The sequence below is a fragment of the Hypanus sabinus genome, chromosome X2 (genome assembly GCF_030144855.1).
Source record: "Hypanus sabinus isolate sHypSab1 chromosome X2, sHypSab1.hap1, whole genome shotgun sequence".
NCBI lineage: Eukaryota > Metazoa > Chordata > Chondrichthyes > Myliobatiformes > Dasyatidae > Hypanus > Hypanus sabinus.
Window position 1 is genome coordinate 4382344 of NC_082739.1, and position 27265 is coordinate 4409608.

Consider the following 27265-nt stretch of genomic DNA (forward strand, 5'->3'; position numbering starts at 1 on the left):
TGTTCTCGGCATTAATTTATTTATTTCCACAATTTGCCTCCTTTTACACTTTGGTTTGTCAGTCTTCGTTAATGTGTAGTATTTCATATATTTTATTGTATTTCTCTATTGTTCTGTAAATACCTGCAAGAAAATTTATCTCAAAGTAATATAGGGAGACAGAATCAGAATCAGGTTTAATATCACCGGCATATGTCATGAAATTTGCTAACTTTGCGGCAGCAATACAATGCAACACATGATGATTTAGAAAAAAACTGAATTACAGTATGAATATGTATATATTAAATAGTTCCATTAAATAAGTAATGTAAAAAGTGAAATAAAAAAGGTAGTGAGGTAGTGTCCAAGGGTTCAATGTTCATTTAGGAATCGGATGGCAGAGGGGAAGAAGCTGTTCTTGAATTGCTGAGTGTGTGCTTTCAGGTTTCTGTATCTCCTTCCTGATGGTAACAGTGATAAGAGGGCATGTCCTGGGTGATGGGGGTCCTTAATAATGGATGCCGCCTTTTTGAGGCATTGCTCCTTGAAGATGTCTTGAATACTACGAAGGGTAGTGTCTGTGATGGAGCTGACTAATTTTACAACCCTCTGCAGCTTCTTTCAGTCCTGTGCATTTGTCCCTCCTTATCAGACGGTGATCCAGCCAGTCAGAATGCTCTCCACGGTACATCTGCAGAAATTTGCAAGCATTTTTGGTGACAAACCAAATCTTCACAAAGCTCTAATGAAATATATTTGCTGTCTAACTTTATAGCTGCATCGATATATTGGGACCAGGTTAAGTCCTCAGAGATCTTGACACCCAGGAACTTGAAATCGATCACTCTTTCCATTTCTGGTCCCTCTAGGAGGACTGGTGTGTATTCCCTCGTCTTACCCTTTCTGAAGTCCACAATCAGTTCTTTGGTCTTACTAACATTGAGTGCAAGCTTGTTGCTGCAACACAACTCAACTTGCTGGTATATCTTGCTCCTGTATGTCCTCTTGTCACTATCTGTGACTCTGCCAACAATGGCTTTATTATCAGCAAACTTATAGATGGCATTTGAACTGCGCCTAGCCACACAATCATGGATACAGAGAGAACAGAGCAATGGGAGAAGCACACATCCTTGAGGTGTACCAGTGCTGATTATTAACGAAGTGGACATGTTATTTCCAGACATATACATACTTTGATAATAAACTTACCTTGAGTTGACTTTTGGCAAAAATAACAAACACTCAGGACTGGAACTGTTGAAGACTGCTTGATATTTCCAAGCAGTCACCAAATAAGTTTTCCATCTCAGTGAAGTACATTACTTCATGAGGGGACTGATTGCACTCAACAAGTATGAACACCACGGGAGCATTCAACGCAAGATCTCTAGTCACATCCCACCAAATCAGGAAAACAAAATATTCTTTAAACTAAAACAGAAGAGCAAAATATGAGTTGACAATCATCTTCTTAAAGAGAGATGTTACTCTGTCTTGTATCAGAGATAGTAGTATCTATATCTGAGTAATAGAACCTTACACCTCTTTAGGCAGTAAAAATATCCTCATCTGGCTACCTACGTGACAATATAAGTTTATCTGATCAATTGATACACAATTGACATGCACCAGTGTATGTGAGCTTTGTGTTTACATATGATCCATTGTATATAACCTTGTAGAAATCATAGGAACCCTGAGGAACAAAAGCATCAAGAAACTGAATTCTTATTGTTGACAAAGGTCAACATATGGGCTTACAATCACCAAGGGTAATCCTGGAAAATTTGCATCTGAAACACACGCAACCTGAGGTTATACAGTAACTCCACACCAAGTTAAACAGCTAAGCAATTTCTTAAGTCTTTTCCAAAGACCAATCATCAGTACAGTATATGAGAAGATGTCAGACATTCAAGTGCTGCATTTCACTGTTTCAGTAAAGCACCAACATCATATAAATGAAATCAAATGAACAGGAGGTGGAGCGTCCACTTAGATGTAGGGATACACATTCAAGAAATTGATGATACTGACGCAATTAAATATCACATTACCATCTCATCAGGTTCAAATATCTGAAGTAACACCAGCCTTTCTCATTTTCCTACCTGGGATGATTGAGACTGTATCTCTTTCCCACGACACAACGCTAACATACTCCTGCACCGAAGGAGGAATGAGGCACTTGAAGACAGCCACGCTTCCACGCATTGACCTTTGATCCTCCACCCGTACGGTGTAGGGTTCCCTGAAAACTGAGAGAAAGTGAAGAATGTAAATGGGAGTCTACGAACCACTCTTTGTGTTCTGAGGAACCAACAACTATGCAAATCTCTTCATCGCCAATTTATCTGGAAATCAAAAATAGAACTGAAACTACATCATAAATATATATTTAGTTCCCAGAGTTCAATCTGAAGGAAAGAAAGCAGTCAGGTGTGAGTACAGTGTGTGAGTAAATTAAATAATATTCTGGATAATTATCTATCCTTTAGGAAGTGGGTAACAGGTATGTTTTTCCTTGCATAATTGAGAAGATAGTAAAGGGATATCTCTCCCTATTTCAGGATGTATTCTTTTGCTAATAGCAGAGATCTGGTAAGATGCTACAGAGTTTACAGAAAGTTTAGAATCATAAAGTAATATAATAAAAAGCATGGTAACAAGCCCTTCAGATAAGATTGAGGTTCAATTCCCACTGCTGTCTGTAAGGAGTTTGTATGTTCACCTGGCAACTCCATGGGCTTCCTCTGGCTGCTCCAGTTTCCTCCCACGTTCCAAATATGTACATTTAGGGTTATTGAGTTGTGGGGATGCTGCGGTGACACTTGTGGGCTGCCCAGCACAATCCTCACTGATTTGCTTTGATGCACGTGGCACATTTCACTGTATGTTTCAATGTACATGTGACAAAACTCATCTTTAATCTTCAAATCTTTAACTCATCCAAGCCTAAACTGGTCCCATTTGCTTGCATTTTTCTTGTAACCTCTGGTCCTTTCCTATTCACGTACATACTTACCCAAATATATTTTAAATAGCATTAATGCACCTGCTTCAACTGCTTTCTCTGGCATCTTGTTCCATGTATGCACAACTGTCTGCATCGACAAGTTGCCCCTGAGGTCACTTTTAGATCTTTCTCTCAGCTTAATTCCAAGCCCTCTGATTCATTTTTGGGAAAAAACTGCATTTGCCCTATGTATGCCTGTCATGCTTTGATATGCCCTTCAGTGTCCTATGTTCCAAGGAATAAAGTCCTCACCTGCCCAACTGCACCCTATAATTCAGGTGCTCAGGACCTGGCAACATCATTGTAAATTTTCTTTCCACACTATCCAATGTAATGATGTCTTTCTTATAAACACACTGAGCAGAAGTGTACACAATAATCCAGGTGCATCCTCATTCATGTCTTGTGCAACTCAACTAACTCTATTACACGAACTGCCATTCAGGCTATTTTCCCATAGCCGTGTAATTCCTTTCTTTCATATATACATCCAGTTCCCTCCTGAGTGCCACAACTGAATCCTTGGCATTCCAAACAAGAAGCATCTACTGCAGGAAAAGTCTTTCCTCTTGTCATTTTCCATTCTTCTGCTCATCACATTAATTTTATGTCTGTTGGTTTTTTAACTCTTTGCCATTGGGAACATATTAGATTGTCACCTCTGTCTGCTAATTGCTTCCATCAGATCCAATCTTAACCTCTTCTATTCCAAGAAGAGAACCCTCAGTCTCTCCAGTCCAACATCCCTGGAATGATTCCAGTAAATCTGATCCCATACAAGGGCAGTGCAGACTCTTTGGGCAGGATGGGCCTGCTACCATGCTGTATCACTAAACAAAAATAGAACAATCAGAAATTCATCCAGAAAATTGTACACAAAAATTCCCCCTCCCCTTTCTATCTTATTACATTTCCCTTTTCTGGTTCACCTCTCCTTGCTTATCCACCACTTCCCTCTGGTGCCCCTCCTCCTTCCCTTTCCTCCATGGTCCACTCCTATCAGATTGCTTCTTCTTCAATCTTCCTCTTCTACCTATCTCTCCCAGCTTCTTACTTCATTCCCTCTCCACCAACCAGACACCTTACCTTATACCTGGCTTCACCTATCAGCTGCTAGCTTGTACTCCCCCCACCACCCGCTTATTCTGACTTCTTTCCCCTTACTTTCCAGATCCAGAGAAAGGTATCGGCCCAAAACATCAACTGTTCATTTCCCTCCACAGATGCTGCCTGACCTTTCGAGTTCCTCCAGCATTTTGTGTGTGTTGTTCTATAGATGCTGGAAGTCGCGAGCAATACACACAAACTGCTGAAGAACTCAGCAAGTCAGGCAGCATCTATAAAAGGGAATAAACAATCACTTACCCATCACCTTCCCCTTGTGCCTCTCCTCCTTCCCTATCTCCCATGGTCCACTGTTCTCTCCAGTCAGATTCCTTCTTCATCAGCCCCTTACCCCTTCCACCTATCGCCTCCCAGCTTCTTACTTCATCCTCCCACCCACACCTGCCTACCTTCCCCATCACTCAGACCCAGTGCCAGCTTGAACCCCTTCCACCCCCACCTCCTCCATCTGATTGTGACCTCTGCTCCCCTCCTTTCCAGTCCTGATGAAGGGTCTCGGCCTGAAACATTTCCTCCCCTCCATAGATGCTGCCTGACCTGCTGAGCAGAGAGAGGAAACTAGTTCTGCTCTTAATAAAAACAAATGCATGTACACATGCCAGTCTTTTAAATTTTATAATATTTTAGGAGCTCCTTTGAATGTAGGGGTATCCATGAAGTCATGTGCCTGTAACCCAAGGGTGTTCTGCATATTCACAGGCAGAGATTGTCACACCATACAGAGCTAATTGTGTTTGGCCACTTATGATGACTCCCCAAGTCAATATAATAATCACGTGATGTCCCCTTTCATCCAAGTAACTACAGTGACACTGTCAAATAAACATTTTGAACAGAAAGAATTTGAACTTAGTTTATTATTGTCACATGTACTGAGATACAGGGAAAAGCCTGTCTTGCGTATAGTTCATACAGATCAAATTATTGCACAGTGCATTGGGGTAAGTCAAGGTAAAAGATAATGCGCAAGATTATAAAACTATAAGACATAGGAACAGAATTAGGCCATTTGGCCCAGCATCTCTGCTCTGTTATTCCATCATGGATGATCCCAGTTCCCACACAACTCCATACCTGCCTTAATAAGACCATAAGGCATAGGAGCAGACATATCCCACCTCATCCTTCTAAATTCCAGCGAGTACAGGCCCAGAGCCATCAAACATTCCTCATTTAATAACTATTTTATTCCCGAAAACATCCTTGTGAACCTCCTTTCTCAGATCTTTTCTCAGATGAAGGGCCCAAAACTGTTCACAATACTCAAGGTGAGGCCTCACCAGTGCCTTATAAAGCCTCACATCACATCCCTGCTCTTGTATTCTAGAACTCTTGAAATGAATGGTAACATTGCATTTGCCTTCTTCACCACCAACTCTACCTGCAAGTTAACATTTAGGCTGTTCTGCACAGGACTCTCAAGTCCCTTTGCATCTCAGATTTTTGAATTACCTCCCCATTTAGAAAATAGTCTGCACATTTACTTCTTCTACCAAAGTGCATGACCATGCATTTTCCAACATTGTATTTTGTGTGCCAATCTCTTCCCATTCTCCTAATCTAAGTCCTTCTGCAGCCTACCTGCTTCCTCAACACTACCTGTCCCTTCACCAATCTATGTATCATCTGCAAACTTGGCAATAAAGCCAACTATTCTATCATCTAAATCATTGATATACAGCATAAAAACCAGTCCCAACACCAACCCCTGCGGAACACCACTAGTCACTGGCTGTCAACCAGAAAAGGATCCTTTTATTTCCATTCTCTGCCTCCTACCAATCAGCCAATATGCTAACCATGCAAGTAACTTTCCTGTAATACCATGGGCTCTTAACTTGGTAAGCAGCCTCATGTGTGGCACCATGTCAAAGGCCTTCTGAAAGTCCAAATATACAATATCCACTAAATCCCCTTTATCTATTCTATTTGTAATCTCCTCAAAAAATTCCAACAGGTTTGTCAGGCAGGATTTTCCCTGAAGGAAACCATGCTGACTTTGTCCTATCTTTACTAGAATTACTATCTTTGTCCTAGATTTACTAGAATGTTACCTGGGTTTCAGCACCTAAGTTAAAGGGAAAGGCTGAACAAGTTAGGTCTTTACTCTTTGGAGCATAGAAGGTTGATAGAGGTATTTAAAATAATGAGGGGGATAGATTAAATTGACGTGGATAGGCTTTTTCCATTGAGAGTAGGGAAGATTCAAACAAGAGGACACCAGTTGAGAGTTACAGGGCAAAAGTTCAAGGGTAACACAAGGGGGAATTTCTTCACTCAGAGAGTGGCAGCTGTGTGGAATGAGCTTCCAGTAGAAGTGGTAGAGGCATGTTCAGTATTGTCATTTAAAGTAAATTTGGATAGGTATATGGACAGGAAAGGAATGGAGGGTTATGGGCTGAGTGCGGGCCAGTGGGACCAGGTGAGTGTAAACATTGGCACGGACTAGAAGGGCTGAGATGGCCTGTTTCCGTGTTGTAATTGTTATATGGTTATATCTTGTCCCGTGTCACCAAATACTCCATAACATCATCCTTAACAATTGACTCCAACATCCTCCCACCACTGAGGTCAGGCTAACTGGTCTGTAACATCCTTTCTGCTGCCTTCCTCCTTTCTTAAAGAGTGGAGTGACATTTGCAATTTTCCAGTCCTCTGGCACCATGCCAGAGCCCAATGATTTTTGAAAGATCATTACCAATGCTTCCACAATCTCTATCGCTACCTCTTTCAGAACCCTGGGGTGCAGTTCATCTGGCTCGGGTGACTTATGTACCTTTATGTCTTTCAGCTTTTTGAACACTTTCTCTCTTGTAATAGTAACTGCACTCATTTCTCTTCCCTCACACCCTTCAACATCTGGCACACTGCTGGCATCTTCCACAGTGAAGACTGATGCAAAATACTCATTTAGATCCTCAGCCATCTTCTTGTCCCCCATTATTATTTCTCCTGCCTCATTTTCTAGTGGCCCTATATCCACTCTCATCTCTCTTTTATTTTTTTTATAAACTTGAAAAACTTTTACTATCTACTTTGATATTGTTTGCTACCTTACTTTCATATTTCATCTTTTCCCTTCTAATGATTCTTTTAATTGCTTCGGTAGGTTTTTAAAAGCTTCCCGATCCTTCATCTTCCAGCTAATTCTCACTTTGTTGTATGCCCTCTCTTTTGCTTTTACATTATCTTTGACTTCCTTTGTCAGCCACTGTTACATTATTTTGCCTTTTGAGTATTTCTTTGTATTTGGAATCATCTATCCTGCACCTTTCTCACTTTTACAAGCAACTCTTTTACAAGAGGAAAAGACTTGAGAGAATAGGACCAATCAAGTGTGACAGTGGAAAAGTGTGTATGGAACCGACGGAGATAGCAGAGATACTTAATGAGTACTTTACTTCAGTATTCACTACAGGAAAAGGACCTTGGCCATTGTAGGGATAACTTACAGTGAACTGAAAAGCTTGAACATATAGAAATTAAGAAAGGGGGTGTGCTGGAGCTCTTGGAAAGCATCAAGTTGGATAGGTCAGTGGGACAGGACAAGATGTACCCCAGGCTACTGTGGGAGGAGATTGTGGCAGAGGAGGAGATTGCTGACCCTCTGGCAATGATCTTTGCATCATCAATGGGGACAGGAGAGGTTCCGGAGGATTGGAGGGTTGCGGATGTTGTTCCCTTATTCAAGAAAGGGAGCAGAGATAGCCCAGGAAATTATAGACAAGTGAGTCTTATTTCAGTGGTTGGTAAGTTGATGGAGAAGATCCTGAGAGGCAGGATTTATGAACATTTCGAGAGGCATAATCTGGTTAGGAATAGTCAGCATGGCTTTGTCAAGGCAGGTTGTGCCTTCTGAGCCTGATTGAATTTTTTTTGAGGATGTGACTAGACACAGTGATGAAGGAAGAGCAGTAGATGTAGTGTATATGGATTTCAGCAAGGCATTTAATAAGGTACCCCATGCAAGGCTTACTGAGGGTCTTTTAAGAAACTCCTGGATAGGTACATGGAGCTTAGAAAAATAGAGGGCTATGGGTAACCCTAGGCCGGGGGTCGGCAACCCGCGGCTCCGGAGCCACATGTGGCTCTTTTACCTCTGTGCTGCGGCTCCCTGTTGCTTTGGGAAGTAATTGGTCTTTTGCAGCAACCTCGCCCATGGGGGCCAGGTTGAGGGAGGCTTAAAAGCAAGGCTGTTTAGTTCGAATAAAGTTATTCGACTGCAGTTTACTGATTGCGTGAGCACACCGCTACAACGTGTTTTTATCGCTATTAATATACGTCACCACTGCCAATACCTGACACCCGTCAGTGCGCGATTTCTTTAATTTTTCGATCCAAGGTAGGCCAACTATGGAGAAAAAAAGAAAAGTGACTGAAGAAAACAGAACGTTTAATGATACGTGGACAGATTCATTTGCTTTCACTGCTGACGAGACTGGTTTACCGGTATGCTTAATATGCAATGAGAAACTAGCAAACAACAAAAAGTCAAATGTTGCAAAGCATTTCTAGAATAAACACGCAGCCTTTGCTCAAAAATATCCGGATGGAGATGAGAGAAAAAAAGCCGTTTCGGAACTGATGCGGAAGGTTGATCTGAGTAAAAATCATTTCAAGCAATGGATGAAGTCCGGAAAACCAATGACATACGCTAGTTATATTGCCGCTTAGGAAATAGTCAGGCACGGGAAGCAGTTTCCAGATGGTGAATATATAAAAGAATCTTTCATTAAGATTTCAGAACATCTATTCACGGACTTTAAAAACAAGAGTGAAATTGTGCAGAAAATCAGGGATATGCCCCTCTCTGTAAAGACTGTCAAAGACAGAACCATAAAAATGGCAGAAGACATCACAAGACAGCAAATTAAAAACATCAATTCAGCTGTGGCCTACTCGATTGCCTGTGACGAGTCTAAAGACAAAGGTGATATTGAACAAATAGCGTTGTTCTGCCGGTATGTAAACTCTGCCGGGCCACGGGAAGAACTGATTGAGTTGATACCTCTAAAAGACCAAACATGGGGGGCGGACATCTGTGAGGCTGTCTTGAATTGTTTAAGAGCCAAAGGAATAAACCCACCTGGTGTCAATAGCTACTGATGGGGGCACCGAATATGACGGGAACGCACAAGGGAATTGTGGCTTTTCTGCAGAAGTCGCTGGACAGAAAGCTGCTGATTTTTCACTGCATCTTGCACCAAGAGGCACTGTGCGCTCAAACATTTCCTCCGGAATGCACAGAAGTAATGGATGTTGTCATTCAGATTGTCAATAAAATAATGGCAAAAAGTTTAAATCACCGTCAATTCCGTTTGTTACTGGACGAGCTGGAAAGCGCATATTCTGATCTCCTGCTGCACAACAAAGTCCGGTGGCTGTCCAGAGGGGAGGTGCTGAAACGCTTTGTCGCGTGTCTGGAAGAAGTGAAAACTTTCCTGGGCAGCAAAGGGCTGGAAAAGCTACACTTCATGGTAGACACGACAGCGCACCTGAACACGCTGAACACAGCTCTTCAGGGGAAAGGACGTACAGCCCTACACATGTTGGAGGATGTTTTGGCATTCGAGCGCAAGTTGACAGTGCTTGCCAGAGATTGACAGAAAAGCACTTTGTCTCACTTCCCCAATTTGAGAGAGTTCAGACAAGGTCACGACATGATAAATTCGGAGTATTTACATTCTGCAATCATCGCAATGCAAACATCGTTTGGGAAACGCTTCTGTGAGTTCAGAGAGGTAAAAAAAACACATTATCCTTCCCGGTCACTCCCCCAAGCATCGATTCATCTCTACTGAATACGACTGCATTGGCAGGTGTGAGTAAACCTGATCTTGAGATGGAACTGGCCGAAATAGCCGACAAAGACATATGGGTGTCCAAGTTTAGACGCTTGACAGCAGACCTTGAAGATGTTGCCCGTCAGAAGGCCGTTCTTGCTCAGAATCACAAATGGAGTGATATTGAAAACCTCCCTAAACCGGACAAACTTGTGTTCGAAACATGGAATGCTATCCCCGACATTTATGTAAACATTAAAAAGTATGCGCTTGGAGTCCTGTCGATCTTTGGATCCACATATGTATGTGAGCAGGTGTTCTCCAACATGAACTTTATTGAAAACAAACATCGTGCACACCTCACAGATGACAGCTTGCGATTCTGTGTAAAGATGAAGGTGACGTCATACAGCCCTGCTGTGCAGATGCTGTGCGCTGAGGTCCAGGAGCAGAAATCCCATTAACCAAGTATGATACATATTTTAATTGCCTATTATTTTAGGAATATTCATATTTTTTCATTGTTTAGTGAAATAGTCCTTTTATTTTTCAGGTTGACAGCTGGCTGATGTTATTTTTGGTTTGCTGCTGCGGAAAATTTAAGTTCAGCGTTTTTCATAAATACAAGAAGAACTCAAATAGACATTGAGTATTTTACTTAAAAGTAACCTTCAACCCAACGTCTTTTTTTCGGAGTTCAAAATGTTTCTGTTGCATGCAGAAATGTAATTTCGTTTTCTCTGCAGGAGTTCATCAATTTCATAAATGCAACACATTATAGTGTTTATACATAGCATAAAGGCAAAAAAAAAACGTTGTATGCAGTGTTATTTCATTTTAAATGTCAAACGGGTTTTGCGGCTCCCAGTGTTTTCTTTTCTGTGGGAAACGGGTCCAAGTGGCTCTTTCAGTGGTAAAGGTTGCTGACCCCTGCCCTAGGCAATTTCTAAAGTAAGTACATATTCAGCACAGCATCGTGGGCAGAAGGACCTGTATTGTGCTGTAGGTTTTCTATGTTTCTAAACTCATGCCATTGCTTCTCTGCTGACATCCCTGCCAGCACCTCCTTCCAATTTACTTTGGCCAACTCCTTTCTCATCCCACTGTAATTTCCTTTACTCCACTGAAATACAGCTACATCAGACTTTACTTTCTCTCTATCAAGTTTCAAGTTGAACTCAATCATAATTGTCACTGTCTCCTAACGGTTCCTTTACCTTAACCTCCCTGATCACCTCCGGTTCATTACATGACACCCAATTCAGTATAGCTGATCCCCTAATAGGCTTAACGACAAACTGCTCTAAAAAGCCATCTCATAGGCATTCAACAAACTCACTCTCTTGAGATCCATTACCAACCTGATTTTCCCAATCAACCTGCATGTTCAAATCTCCCATGACTATCATAATATTGTCCTTTTGGCACACCTTTTTTTTTTTTACCTCCCGTTGTAATCTGTGGTCCACATCCCAGCTACTGTTGGGAGGCCTGTATATAACTGCCATCAGGGTCCTTTTACCCTTGCAGTTTCTTAACTCAACCCACTAGGATTCAACAACTTCCAATCCCATGTCACATCTTTCTAATGATTTGATGCCATTTTTTACCAGCAGAGCCACACCAACCCCTCTGCCTACCTTCCTCTCCCTCCGATATAACGTGTAACCTTGGACATTCAGCTCCCAACTACAATCATCTTTCAGCCAAGATTCAGTGATGGCCATAACATCATACCCGACAGTCTATAATAGTGCAACAAGATCACCCACCTAATTTCTTATATTCCGTGCATTGGGATGTAACACTTTGAGTAAGGTGTTTGCTACCCTTTTTGATTCTGCATCCCGAATGCACTGATACTCACCCTGCTGGCTGCATTTTTGCCCCATCACCTGCCTGCCCTTCCTGACAGTCTGACTGGATGCTACCTTTGCTTTTTTACCATCTGTCCTATCCTGAGTCCCTTCACTCTAGTTCCCACCCTCCTGCCAAATTAGTTTAAACCCTCCCCAATAGCTCTAACAAACCTGCCCATGAGATTATTGATCTCCCTCGGGTTCAGATGCAACCCATCACTTTTGAACAGGTCACACCTCCCCCTGAAGAGATCCCAATGATGCAAGAGCCTGAAGCCCTGCCCCCTGGACCAGCTTCTCAGCCACAGATTTATCTGCCATTTCATCCTGTTTCTACCCTCACTGGCGCGTGGCACAGGCAGCAATCCAGAAATTACTACTCTGGAGGTCCTGTTTCTCAGCTTTCTGCCTAGCTCTCTAAATTCTCTCTTCAGGACTTTGCTTTTCCTTCCTATGTCATTGGTACCAATATGTATCAAGACACCTGGCTGCTCCCCCTCCCTCTCCAAAATGCTGTGGATGTTATCTGAGACATCCGAGACAGAAGCTGTCCTTGAGCTTGGTGGTTTCAGGCTTTTGTATCTTCTACTTGATGGGAGAGTGGAGAAGAGAGAATGTCTGGGGTGAGTGGGTCTTTGATTATGCTGGCTGTTTAACTGAGACAGTGGGAAGTGCAGACAGAATACATGGAGAGGAGGCTGATTCCAGTGATGTGCTAAGCTGTGTTTACAACTCTCTGCAGTTTCCTACAGTCACTTTCAGAGCTGCTGCCATGCCAAGCCAAATGCATCCAGAAAGTATGTTTTCTACGGTGTATTCATAACAAGTGATGGGGACATGCTGAATTTATTTAGCCTCCTGAGGAAGCAGCAGCTTTGGTGTGCTTTTTTGGCAGTGACATCAACATGTCTGAACCAGGACAGGCTATTGGTGATGTTCACTTCTAGGAATTCGAAGCTCTCAACGCTCGTAACCTCAACACTGTTTGACGTATCCAGGGCCATGAGCACCGCCTCTCCCCCACTTCTGAAATCAATGACCGGCTCTTTTACTTTTGTTGATTCAGTGATAGTTACTGCAGTGTTGCTGTTGCTACTACTATGTATAACACAGCCATACGGTGAAATCAAGATCTTCTGCATGTAGCTGTGACAACTGGGTTTTGTGGTGGTATATACTGGGATGAAGGCTTTGATTTAATCTCAGGCCTCGCCATCTGTCAGTGGGCACAAAGATGAACTCCCATAATTCGTGTCAGGAGAACGCTAGTCATGTGAGGTATGGCTTTTAGCCAGCTCAAAACAGTTCTGATAAATCCAGAGTTCATAAGCATTAGACGATAGTAAATTACAAGCACCAAGCTTAAATCATGAAATACAATGATGACAGCGTTAGTTTATACAGGAATAGGGGAAGGCCTGTTAGCCCCTCAATGCTTTTCAGCTATAAAATCACAGCTGACCTGTATCTAAACACCTTCATTATGTATCTCTTCAGATAGGTAATTGCCTGAGAAAAATCCAATAATACCTCATAATATTTTCAAATGACATCCAATTCATGAAAACCAAAGCTTTCTAGCAGGACTTTATATTCCTAGTAGGAGTTAATTGGCCCTTCCCTCTTTCGTACTCTGTCAATACAATGGATTCCGGCTAATTGGGACACATCGAGACCAGTACCTTTTGGCCCAAATAAGTGGCTGTCCCAATTAGCCAAAGAGTTATAAAGATATAATAAAGACAAACTTCCCTTTAACTAAGTAACAAGTTATGTATTTAAATGAAGTGCAGAATAAATTAGAACACTACCAAAACTACTATAGTACTATAAAACTGTATATTAATTCCTAAAAGTTATCAACAGAGGACTTCATTCACTGTACGTGCAGTTCTTTTGATTGACTGTAAATGAACAAAATCAGCACAGACACCTAGTACAGATAATGGACTGTCTTCATAAAGTGCTTTCAATGATTACATCCTCCAAATCTTCATTTTCATTGTCACATTCAACATGATTGTCGATGTCTTTAAATTCTTCATTGGTCCTAACTTGTTGAAGTAGTAAAATAATTTCATTTTCACTCCCAGCTGTTTTGATCCCTGGCTACCAGTCAGCATAAGCGTTGGTTCCTCAGGTGCTCACAGCTCACCTCACGGCCCTGATCCTGTAAGTTGTGTCCAGTTCAATATGTTTATTAATAGAATCTTCCATTGAAAACCAAACCTAATTTCTCTTGATTTCTTGTTTTGTGCTTCTGCCAGGATTTTTGTAATTTCCTGAGGCCAAACACAGTTTGTCCGGACTGTGGTGTGTGGCATTATGCAACAAGCCATGAATACAAGAAACATATTTGCAGCAAAAGCCGTAAGTGTGGACATAAGGAAGGTGTTTGCTGTCCTTCACTACGTTCAAGGCCAGTGAAACACAAGGACAAGAAGTTTCAAAAGGCATCAAAATCCACAAGGAACTTAATGGTCATTTTCAAAGTGGACATCCCCCCCAGGAAACAGTCCTTCAACGTATTTATCAAAATTAGTTGGTCATGATACAACTCGACACGATGTTGGACATCACCATTATCTCCAAATGTACATGTCGGGCACTTGGGACCCCACCAGTCAAACAACTCATCACTCCACCTGTAGTGCATCAGGTGGAACCCCCAGCTATGCAGCAAAGTGCCAGATCAGCACGCTGAAGCTGGGCGACAACCAAGTCAATTGTGTGTTAGCTGATAGACCAGCCAGATCTGAATGTCCTTGCCATTAAATGGATGGACAAGCCTGATCTCTGGAGCATCTCTCTGGATGAGGTCTGTACAAAGGCACTGACTGTTTAAATCATGTCCATCGACATAACAGCACCATCAGTTCGTGAGACCATACAACAACTGCAACAGTGCAATCCTGCAGTGTTTCAAGTAGGGTCAGGTTCAAGCAGAACTCCATCTCTGTCCAAACTCAAAGCCAGTCTTCTGTCCCAAAAGACCAGTACCATATACAGCCTTACCAATTGTGGAGCAAGAACTAGGTCGCCTGCAACAAGATGTTGTCATTAAAGCCATGTTGGGCAACTCCTACAGTCATCATCAAGAAAGTCAAAGGTACAGTGAGATTGTGTGCAGACCTCTCAACAGGTCTCAGTGCAGCTCTGCAGACACACCAGTGCCCATTACCAGTAGTACCAGCAGATATTTTTGAAATTTGAATGCTGGTCATTACATTGCAAATTAGGACTTGGCTGAAGTGGCAGAAGATTCACAGGAGCTTCACACTATCACAACAGTTTTCCTCTTTCCCTCTCCTTCAATTTCCCAGCAGCTTAAGGACACCGAGCTGAATGGTATTGATGGTGTTGTCACTAACCTCGATGGGGACAGATCAGATAGAATTATGCCAACACCTGGACCAGGTTTTGAACAAATTACACGATTTGGGCAGAAAAATGCAGCTTCATGATGTCTTTAATCAAGTACCATCATAGGTGAGCGTGGTTGTCGCCCAGATCACCGTATCTTAACGATGCCCCGACATCAGATATCAGCACATTACTACCATTTTTGGGCACGATCTGTCATTATTCAGCATTCCTCCGGGCAATGCACAGGCTGAGGGAATCACTGACTGCCCTGCTCAGGAAGTGGAAGTGGTCCACAAAATGCCAAGAAGCTTTTGATCAGGTGAAGAATATGCTGTCATCTAGCCTTCTCTTGGTGCATTTCAACCCAGAATTACCAAATGTCACCACGATGGATGTGCCCAGCTTCCAGCTGGAAACTGTCATATCCCTTATCTTTCCTGATGGTTCCAAAAACACTGTCATGCATGCAGCCAGATCAATGACTGCAGCAGAAAGGAACAATGGACAAATCAAGAAGGAAGCCTTGGGAATCACCTTTGCTGTGAAGAAATTCCACAAGATGCTCTATGGCAAGCACTTCACTCTTCTGACTGAATGCAAGCCACTGTGGGACAATGTTATTGGCCCATGACTTTGAAATCAAGCACACATCAATCCAGGAACTTGGTCAGGCAGACGACCCTCCAGACTTATGAACCAGCAGGGCAGTGAAGACGAAGATGCAGTCGTGGCTGCAATTTCAATGGATTGCGAAATGCACGGGGTTGTATCGGATGCTGCTGAACATCTCCCGGTCATGGTCATTAAGATCAGAGCAGAAATGGCTACAGATCTTCTTCTTCAGCGTATCTCTAGATTCCGCTTTGTTGGATGGCCATGAAGACAATGTCGTATCCATTTATCGAGGTCGTACATCGCTCTCAACTGTGGACTTCTGTCTAATGTTTGGAGACAGAATAGTGATTCCACAAACACTTCGACCAAAGGTAATGAAACAATTCCACTGTGGTCACCCAGTGAGAAGCTTTGTGATGAAGATATCACATCTGTACTCAGTGTTCTACAGCAGCAAAGAATCAACGTCAAGCCGATCCACAAGCATGGCCTCAGGTTACCAAACCTTGCAGTTGAGTACATATTGACTTTACTGACCCAATCAATGGGTGTACCTACCTTGTCCTAGTTGATGCCCATTAACAAAATGGCCAGAAGTATTACCCATGAAATTAACAACAACAGATGCTACCGTTCAACAGCTGCTGCAGACCTTTAGCCACACTGGGGCACCAGAAACTCTTATTTCTGACAACGGCACTCAATTCAGTTCATAGCAGTTTGCTGCAATCAGCCAGAACAGTGTAGGTAAACATCCACTCACCCCTGTATCATCCATCATCCGATGGCCAAGCAGAGGGGGTTGTGGATACCTTCAAGCGGTTGCTTCTGAAATCAAAAGGGGAAGGAACATTGGCCAAGGCTCTCGAGACATTTCTGCTGACGTATCCAACTACACCGCATCCAAGCCTCGAGAAGAAGTCTCCAGCTGAAGCAATTTTGGGAAGAAAATAGCACTCAGTTTTGGATGTGATGTTGCCACAGCGTCCAGCATCTGAGACAGCAGATGGTCAAGTGCACAAGACAACCACACAGCCTCGGTCGATGGGTGAAATCATTCAAGCCCGGAGTGGCAGTATGGGTCAGACAGTACCACAATGGGCAAGGCCCCTGGGTACCAGGTCATATTGTCAATGATTGGGGAAAGTACTCTCTGAAGTTATTGTAGATCAACATCCCTGATGTTGCCATACAAACCAGTTGTGAACATGTGATCCCACAAGCACAAGTTCAAACGCAGAGCTAGACCTTCATCTCCTCCTGGAATTACCCCGACTGAACCAACCACCAGCATAAGCACAACAGCAAGCGACATTGTGACAAGAAAGTGATGGCCTGAACAACCACAAACTGCTCTAAAAACCATGCCGTAGGCATTCTACAAATTCATCATCATTTACCTTCTGCTTCTAGGGTAAAAAAAATCTTTCTCACATCCCCTCTAAATCCCCTACTTCTTGCCCTAAACCTATTTTCTCTGATTTAATACATCACTTTAATGGAGAAACCTTCTTACTGCCTTCCCCATTTATGCCCCACAGTTTTGTATGTCTCAGGCAGGTTTCCCTCAGCCCCCTCTGGTCCAGCTGACTGCCTATCCTTCTACTCAGTCTCATTACATGCACCTACTTGTATACCAACTGCCCCATCGTCTGCCCTGTCACTCTGGTTCCAGCCCCCAGTTATAGTTAGGGTTCGAAGTTGAGGGCATGTTATGTTGGTGCTGGAAGCATGGCGACACTTGTGGGCTGCCCCCAGCCCAATCCTCACTAATTTGATTTGATGCAAACAGCATGTGTTTCAATGTACAAGTCACAAGTAATGTAGTCTTTAATCTTTTATCTGTGAAGGTCAGGTGGTGAAAAAATAGATTACAGTGCTGTAGATGATTGATAAGGACTCGATGGGCCAAAAGCTCTTTATCTGTGTTGTCTGACTCTATGGCCTTAAATTACTCTATTAAAAATTAGACTCAGTTACTATTTGAGGGACTTAAGCAACTGTCTACCAACAGCAGAGGGCAAGCTCCATATTAAACTGGCTCGTATAAACCCGCTGCACCATTTCAAATAACTCCACCATTATATTCTCCTAATGGTGTCACATTACGAGACAATGTCATCACAAAAACCTCTTGCTCTACAATCAGTGCCCTCCAATTACACTATTAAGATTTTACGAATACTGAAGTGTGCAGTAGAGAATGAATAATAAAGGCATAATCTAATCAAGAGGTTCATATTGTCAACCATCAACCACAGCTCACAAGGCAAGGCAAAACCCCAGAAGAAGTGCATGCTCCTGGCACTGTTTCCCAAGATTTACTTCATTCATTTTGGTAAATTAGCATTGAGTGGAATAATACTGTTACTGGAGAAAAATGCAAGATCAGAACTCTGGCAAGCATGCATAACTAATTGACAGTATCGTTCAGCTATGGAATCAACTGCTTCAAAGTTCAAAGGTGGAAGTTCAATGTAAATTTATTATCAAAGTACAAATATGTCACCATACACTACCCTAGTATTCATTTTCTTGCATTCACAGAAATACAATAGAATTAACAAAACAGTACACACAAAGACTGTACAAAAGAAGGCAATCTGTGCAAATACAAAGAGACAGATAGATAATGGCCAAAGTAGTTAAACCTGGTGTGGTCTTCTGCTGCTGTAGCCCATTCACTTCAAGGTTCGACGTGTTGTGTATTCAGAGATGCTCTTCTGCACACCACTGTTGTAACGTGTGGTTATTTGAGTTACTGTCACCTTCCTGTCGGCTTGAACCAGTCTGGCCATTCTCCTCTGACCTCTCTCATTAACGAGGTGTTTTCACCCACAGAACTGCTGCTCACTGGATGCTTTTTGTATTTCACACCATTGTCTGTAAACTCTAGAGACTGTTGTGTGTGAAGATCCCAGGAGATCAATAATTTCTGAGATACTCAAACCACCCTGCCTGGCAACAATGTCTGGAAATTGAATCTCAAGATAATATATGGCAAGTTATACATACTGTGATAATATATTTACATTTGTAGATTGAGCTCATTTTTTCCACTCCCGATGAAGATTTACAACCCGAAATATCAACTATCTTATTCCCTCCATAGACGTAGCCTGACCTGTGGAGTTTCTCCAGCATTTTGTGTGTTGCTAGCAGTGGTATATGATATTTCCCAAATTTAATGTGCACTCCCAACAAATGCCAGGAACGTGTTCGTCATGGGTGAGGCTTTATCGCCATGGGCAGAGACTATCCTCTTTCACCAGGAGGGTGCTAGCTGCTCCTGGAACGTCTCACTGGAATGATTGCACCAAATAATTCAACAAACCACTGGTGTTCACCACAAACCCATAATCCTGGCTTTTTGCTTCTATTGGGCAACTCCAAGATGATTTGGTTCAGTCACACAGTTCGAAACTAACTAACTTGGATGACTAGAAGTCAAATATCCAAGCTGGCAAAATTATGTAGGAAATAGGTTGTCCTATATAAATTGTGTTTGAAACTAGTCTATTTTTCATTGGAATTGGGAAGTTTCTGACAAAAAAAAATATTGTTGGTAACCATATTCCCTCACGATAGCGCAATCACTCGAGTATGCTGTTCTCCTAAGGGGTTGTCTATTGGTGGGTCCTCATGTGGCCCTAGAGGCTGATCCAGGATCCAATTATTCTGGTGCCATGTGGGCAAAAGTAAGCAGTGGCTGTGGTTAATAGTTTGGGTCTTTCCATTGCTCAGATTCTTCCATCACAGCTGCTGCTCATCCCTTATATAAGGTTATAAAATCATGAAGAGCCAAAGTCTTTTTCAGAGGGTAGGGAAGTCCAAAATGAGAGGGTGTAAGTTGAAGTTGAGAAGGGCAAGATTTGAAATGGACCTGAGAGGCAACTTTTTCACACAGAGGTTAATGGTTATATGGAATGAGCTGCACAAGGAAATTGTAGGGACAGGTACAATTACAATATTTAAAAGACTCTTGGACAGGAGAGGTTTATAGAGATATGGGCCAAATGTAGAAGGACTGTTTATATGCATGGCTGGCTGGATGGGAGGGAGGAAAGGGGCTTATTCTTGCTGTTGTTGTTTTGTTGCTTGTTGTGTTCTGTTTTGCTCTGCCGAGCATTATGGGCAAGCTGTGTTGGTATTGGTACGTGTGATGACACTTGGCGTCTGCCCCCAGCACATCCTTACGTTGTGTTGATTGTTAATACAAATGATGCATTTACACGTACACCTGATAAATCTGAACCTGAATCTGAATTAAGACCAGTTGCAGGGACAGATTGGGCCAAAGGGCCTTTTTCCATGCTGTGTTGCTCTATGACTATCGATCTGTGAATCCCACCAGATAACCTTACCTGCTTTGACACGGATATTTGGGCTCCTTATCTTGCCGGCTTTGTTTTCAGCCGTGCAGAAGTAGTCATTGTCGTGGATAAAGCTATTAAACCCTGATGGCGGGAAGGGATAGAGCTGCAGAGTGCCGTTGAGGTGGACGTGGCGGATATTGGGCACATCGTAGATGTCATCTTTTGTGGCAAGGTACCAGCGGAGGATGGTGCCCGGAGAGCCGGCAGCCGGGCAGGGCAGCACCGTGCCCACCGAGCTGGAGAAGATCACCTGCTGCAACGAGTCATTCACGAAGTACAGGCTCGTCCTTGGACCCTCACTGTGTGCTGTGAGGGCAAAGACAAAGGAAGATTGATCAGATCAAAGTTCAAGGTAAATTTACTATCAAAGTATGTATATGTCACCATACACTGCCCTGAGATTGATTTTCTTGCAGGTGTTGACAGAATGAAGAAATGTAATGCAATCAATGGAAAACAACACACAAAACAGACAAACATTTCTGTTTCAGATGTTCAAACATTTCGCATCTCAACTTCACCTACATATATTTTATGTATTTTCTGTTCTGCTGCCATGCTGCCACAAAACAACAAATTTCACAACAGACTGTACGTTAATGATAATAAAGTTGATTCTGATTCTAAATCTCTTATCCCTCACCCCAAGTCTATGTCATCTAATTCTATTCATCTCTGAGAATGAGGTAAGATTCCTGCAGTACATCCTCTCCAAACCCATCAAAAGCTTTATGTTTAAAGGACCCACTTTTCTGTTCATACGATAGTCTGCCTCTCTTGTAAAATTAGAAGCATACGTTATATGAGCAGAATTAGGCCATTCAGCCCATCAACTCTGCATCTGAAGGTTTTCCCCAACCACAGAAACAATAATATATGCATCCATGAGAAATAGGTTGTGCTGTATTCACTGGACCTAAGAAACAGAGTTGGTTGCTCTGGAATGTTGCATCCAGTTCTTTGTTCCATTTTGGGAAAAAAATGTCATATTGTACCAGCAACCTGCAGAAGAAACCAAACTTCTGGTGAAAAGGCACACAACTTTGGCAAACCATGGGTTATCAAAGATTAAAACGTAACCAAACTCAGGCATGAAATAATTTCAGCCTCATAGCTCCTTAAAGCAGATGCCTCTAAATAAAGGCTTACAGTCTACAGCATTTCACTACCTAAGCCAGTGGGATTTACTGCAAGTTATATCGTAAATGCACCTGCCAGTTTACAGTCAGCAAAGATCCTGAAATAAGAAATAAAATAAATCGCCAAAACAACTACCTCATAACATAAATTTAGGAAGAAAATTTTGTCGTTTAAAGAAGTTGCTGGGAAAGCGCACTAACTACTTCCTCAGGAGGCTAAAGGAATTTGGCATGTTCTCTTTGAACCTCACAAATTTTTATCACTGCATCCTATCCAAATGCATCATGGCAGCTGCTCTGGCGAGACCACAACAAACTGCGTAGATTTGTGGACGTGGCTCAGCACATCACAGAAAGATGCTATGGGTTCTGTCTACTACTTCTTGCTCCCACGGTAAAGCAGCCAAGAGCAGCCAAAGACACCACCCACGCCTGACATCATCCCTCGTGAACCACCAGGGCAGTTTCAAAGAATAATGGGGGAGCTCATTAAAACCTATCAAATGCACTGGACAACAAAGATTTTGCTTCCTGAATACTTTTGGCTGTAATTTATGGATTTTGGGATGCTGATCTTGAAGGTCACTATGAAATTTCCCTATCACATACCATTTTTTGAAATCACCTATATTTGTTATTTCAATTCATAATTCAAGCCAGAATAACTGATGCCAAGACTAAGGAAGGCATTTCTGTTGGTCCACAAACCAAACAAGTCACCAATGACAGGCAATTCGAAGAGCTTCTAGTGGGACCACAGAAAATCGCATGGAAGGCATTCAAGGATGTTGTTAGAAAATTTTCTTGCCACCTGCAGAGCACAAAACTACGTGCAGCTGGTTGACAACATGCTTCAAGTATACAAAACCATGAAGTGCAACATGTCACTAAAGATTCATTTTCTGCATTTCCATTTAGAAATCTTCCCTGCAACTCTTGGAGCTGTCAGTGACGAGCACAGTGAAGTGTTTCACCAGGTCATTGGGGTCGTGGAGAAACGGTATCAGGGCAACTGGAACCCATCAATGCTGGCTGATTATTGTTGGAGACTTAGGTGAGAAGTCTCAAACACTGAGCACAAATAAAAATCATTAACAAAATACTTTTAGCTTTGTTGAACTATTGCAAAGCGTCAGCACTGTTGTGTAATTAAATGCATTATATTCAATAAAAGTTAATTTCTTGGTTCTCCAAATTCCTATGTGATACAAGTAGTCTGTAATTATATTTGTGGTCAGCATCAAGCAGTCTATCATTAAAAAATATCTGAGTAAACAACATTTTCAAAAAATTTTCCAGTGATATTGAAAGGCCTGGATAGGGTGGACATGGAGAGGATGTTTCCTATAGTGGGGGAATCTAGGACCAGAGGGCACAGATAGAGTGGATGTGGAGAGGATGTTTCCTATAGTGGGGGAGTCTAGGACCAGAGGACACAGATAGAATGGATGTGGAGAGGATGTTTCCTATAGTGGGGGAGCCTAGGACCAGAGAACACAGATAGAGTGGATGTGGAGAGGATGTTTCCTATGGTGGGGGGAGTCTAGGACCAGAGGACACAGATAGAATGGATGTGGAGAGGATGTTTCCTATAGTGGGGGAGTCTAGGACCAGAGGACACAGATAGAGTGGATGTGGAGAGGATGTTTCCTATAGTGGGGGAGTCTAGGACCAGAGGACACAGATAGAGTGGATGTGGAGAGGATGTTTCCTGTAGTGGGGGAGTCTAGGACCAGAGGACACAGATAGAGTGGATGTGGAGAGGATGTTTCCTATAGTGGGGGAGTCTAGGACCAGAGGACACAGATAGAGTGGATGTGGAGAGGATGTTTCCTATAGTGGGGGAGTCTAGTACCAGAGGACACAGATAGAGTGGATGTGGAGACGCTGTTTCCTATAGTGGGTGAGTCTAGGACCAGAGGGCACAACCTCAGAGTCGAGGGATGACCATTTTGAACAGAGATGAAGAGGAATTTCTTTAGCCAGAGGGTGGCGAATCTGTGGAATTCACTGTCACAGACGGTTGTAGAGGGGAGAAAGCAGAAGAATGGGTTTGAGAGGGAATGATAAATCAGCCATGATGGATCAGCAGAGCAGTCTCAATGGGCCAAATGGCTTAACTCTGCTCCTGTCTCATGGTCTTCTTCCACCTCCATCAGTCAGAAGATACAAAAACCTGAAAGCATGTAGCAGAAGGCTCAAGAACAGCTCATATCCTTCTGTTCTAGGACAATTGAAAGGTCCCCAGTACACTAAGATATAGTCAACCTCACACTCTACCTCTTCATAGCTTTGCTCCTTATTGTCGACTTGCACTCTCCCTTCTCACTTTATTCTACATTCTGTTCATGCTTTTTCTTTGTACCATCTCAATGCACTAATGTGATGAAATTATCTGTACAGATGACATGCAAAACAAAGTTGTTTTTACTGTACCTTGGTACATGTGGCATCATAGACCAATTACGAAGTGAATGGGGTATTTAATGTTTAATTGGAAAAACACATAGAGACTCCATTTAATCTTACATCCTGAGAGCAAACTCTCTAATGGTTCAGCATTCCCTCAGTGCCACGGTTATATATGTGCCAAGATTGTATTTTCCTTTCTTACTGAGACTTTATCACGGATTGACTCTGGGATCCTTTTGCCAGGTAAACGGAGGCCAAAACAGGAAGGAAAAGAGAACTGCACGTGGCAACCAACAAGTTCAATGTCCATTTAAAATGAAGAGACAGACGATAATACAAAGAACAGACCTTGTTAAAACTCAGCGCAGATGCGACACTCAGACAGAATTACTGCTTTGTAGAGAGATGTGGAGACACACAAACTCCCTGTGAGTTTTGAGTGTTTGTTTTTTTTTTAAAAAAACGCAAAAAAAAAGCTGAAGAAAAGTGGACAGTAAACCTCTGTGAGGGACAGAATAAAGTCTGAATTAATCAAATTCTGAATTAATAGACAGTTGACTCTGTTGAGAAGAAGGAGTGGAAAGGCTTACTGGACAAAAGCAGTTTCTTCTTGAAGGTGTCCTGCAGTCAAATACGGAATAGTCATGATTTAGTAAGTCTTTATGAGAGAGAGTATTATAGGGTCAAATGCATTTTCAACGTCTCTAGTCTCTTCTATGCTTTCATATGAATTCCTCAACAAATCTAGCTTGTGTTTTTCTCAGGAAGATTTACCTGTGCCAGTTTGCGGGCTCGGTTTGCACACACTCCCGCTCTTGTGATTCACACCTGCGCCGGCTCAGCAGGAGACGTGATCCACGGGCTACAATTCACACTGATCCCAAAGATGGACCCTTGGAAACCACAGGCTGCTCCACCTAGTGGTCACTCTGAGAACGAGCTGACGGTGTGGATTAAACTGGGACGCAACTTGAAAGTCTTTGAACTGTGCTGCTTTATCACTGTCAAAAAGATTCTCAATAAGGACTTTACACAATTACATTATTTTGAGCGGAGTTATGTTTTGTAGCAGGAATAAGGCAGCAGTCTCCACCTTGAACTCAGCCTGCTCCATCGTGGGCACTAGCCTCGACACCTTCCAGGATATCTTCAAAAATCGATGCCTCAAAAAGGCAGTTTCCATTATTAAGAACCCCGTCACCCAGGACATGCCCTCTTCTCATTGCCACCATTACAGACGAGGTGCAAGAACCTGAAGATACGCACTCAACGATTTAGGAACAGCTTCTTCCCCTCTGCCATCAGATTCCTGAATGGTCTGTGAACCCATGTTTTAGTCACCTCACAATTTTTGCTCTTTTTTTCCAACTATTTATTTAACTTTTAAGATGTATTTCTTATTGTAATTTATAGTGTATTTTATGTATTGCACCATCCTGCTCTTGCAAAAAAAAACAAATGCCATTGCACTTGTCAGTGATGATAAACCTGATTCTGATCCTGATTTTTATCACAGAGGCTGAGAGTCCAGAAGCATTCACCACACCTCCTCATGGATTCTTTCAGCATTTGAATGTTGGCCTTGAGATCTGTGCAGAACGAGAGAACACCTACAACATGAAAATCACGACACACACATCCAACCTCACAACCAGGAGGAATTTCTTTAGCCAGAGGGTAGTGAATCTGTGGAATGCAATGTCACAGATGGCTGTTGAGGCCAAGTCATTAGGTACATCCATACACCTATTTGTTAATGCAAATATCTTATCAGCCAAAAATGTGGCAGTAACTAAATGCATAAAAGCATGTAGATGCTTGACTAAATGCACAGTCAGGACGCCAAGGCCAAAAATCAGAATGTGTAAGAAATGTGATCCAAGTGATTTTGACTGTCTTGTCTTGTCCATACCGCACCAACTGCCGCCACTGGACTATAAACGTGCAGGAGCAGTGTGTGGTTAAGTGCCTTGCTCAGGGACACACACACACTGACTCGGCTGAGGCTCGAACTAATGACCTTCAGATCACCAGCCCAAAGCCTTTTCCAACACGAGTGAATCTGCAGATGCTGGAAATAAATAAAAACACAAAATGCTGGCAGAACTCAGCAGGTCAGACAGCATCTATGGGAGGAGATAGTGACGACGTTTCGGGCCGAAACCGAAACGTTGTCACTACCTCCTCCCATAGATGCTGTCTGACCTGCTGAGTTCTGCCAGCATTTTGTGTTTTTATCAAAGTCTTAACCACTTGGCCACGTGCCAACAAAAAAGTGACCGTGGAATGATTGTTGGTGCCAGACGGGGTGATTTGAGTATCTCAGAAACTGCTGATCTCCTGGGATTTTCACACACAACAGACTCTAGAGTTTACAAAGAATGGTGTGGGAAGCAAAAAAAGCATCCAGTGAGCAGCAGTTCTGTGAGTGAAAACACCTCGTTAATGAGAGAGGTCAGAGGAGAATGGCCAGACTGGTTCAAGCTGACAGGAAGGTGACAGTAACTCAAATAACCACATGTTACAACAGTGGTGTGCAGAAGAGCTTCTCTGAAAGCACAACATGTCAAACCGTGAAGTGGATGGGCTACAGCAGCAGAAAACCACGAACATACACTCAGTGGCCGCTTTATTAGATACAGGAGGTACCAAATAAAGTCACCACTGAGTGTATGGGTCTGCTTAGTGAAAGGAAACATTGATACACTGGAAGATTAAGGCTGGATATCCATTACAACAGCAATATATTATTGTGAAAGTACTGGAGTATTAGCTTATTATTGTCATATGTACCTGGATATGGAATAAAGCTTGTCTTGTGTACTGTTTATGCAGATCAAATCATTATACAGTGTATTGAGCTAGAACAAGGTAAAACAAGAATAATGCAGAATAAAGGGAAAGTGTCCTGCAGGTAAACAATAAGATACATGATTATAATGCATGCCTACAAGTCATTAGGTTATATAATGCCTGTAAGTGTGTGCTTGGGAGCTATAGCTACCTGCAGATTGGTTTGTGATCCATCCAAGCTGAGAGAAACCAGAATATTATATTGCATTGCCATATTTAGACAACACTTCACCAGGGAAATTATTATCAGAGTTATAGCCCTCGCATAGAAGGTACATAGAAATCTCAATGACCGACACACACATGCTGTACATTATAGTTATGTATTGTACTTCTGCTGATGATTTACTTTGCTTGTTTGTCAATTTCCAAAGACCTTGGGGTCGGCATATAAACAAAGGTCTACTTAAATGTCTTGCAGTTATTACTTTCAAAGGGACTCTGTATGCATGTGTGAGCATGTCTTGAAAGGGATGTGAAAGGTGCTATTCAAGTGCTCATTTTTTTTTAAAAACAGTGCAATCGATATGGAATGCACTATTAAAATGCAAGTTTTTTAGCTAACAATGCGCATGAGTACAACACCAAGCAGAGCGCTACTCTTATACAATATGGTGTCTTCACTAACTCTATTCTTCTGCCTGCATTTGACTCCTCTCCCTCTCTTCTCACTGCTACTGTCGGGTGGGAGGTGCACATGTCTTGGGTCCCGCACCACCAGGTTCATGAATCGTGT

At 42.4% G+C, this 27265-nt stretch overlaps 1 protein-coding gene across 2 annotated transcripts in view; it reads right to left on the minus strand.

Moving 5' to 3' along the window:
• Window positions 1–27265, minus strand: part of dscaml1 (Down syndrome cell adhesion molecule like 1) — a 676237-nt gene that overhangs the window by 615885 nt on the left and 33087 nt on the right. For both annotated transcript variants that reach the window (XR_009509068.1, XM_059956821.1), the window contains exons 2-3: window positions 20114–20431; window positions 2097–2243 (exon numbers count right to left, since the gene is read on the minus strand). Coding sequence is in view for 1 of the 2 variants with exons in the window: in XM_059956821.1 (XP_059812804.1) it covers window positions 2097–2243; window positions 20114–20431 (465 nt within the window). In the remaining variant the exon portion in view is untranslated. The remainder of the gene's footprint in view (window positions 1–2096; window positions 2244–20113; window positions 20432–27265) is intronic.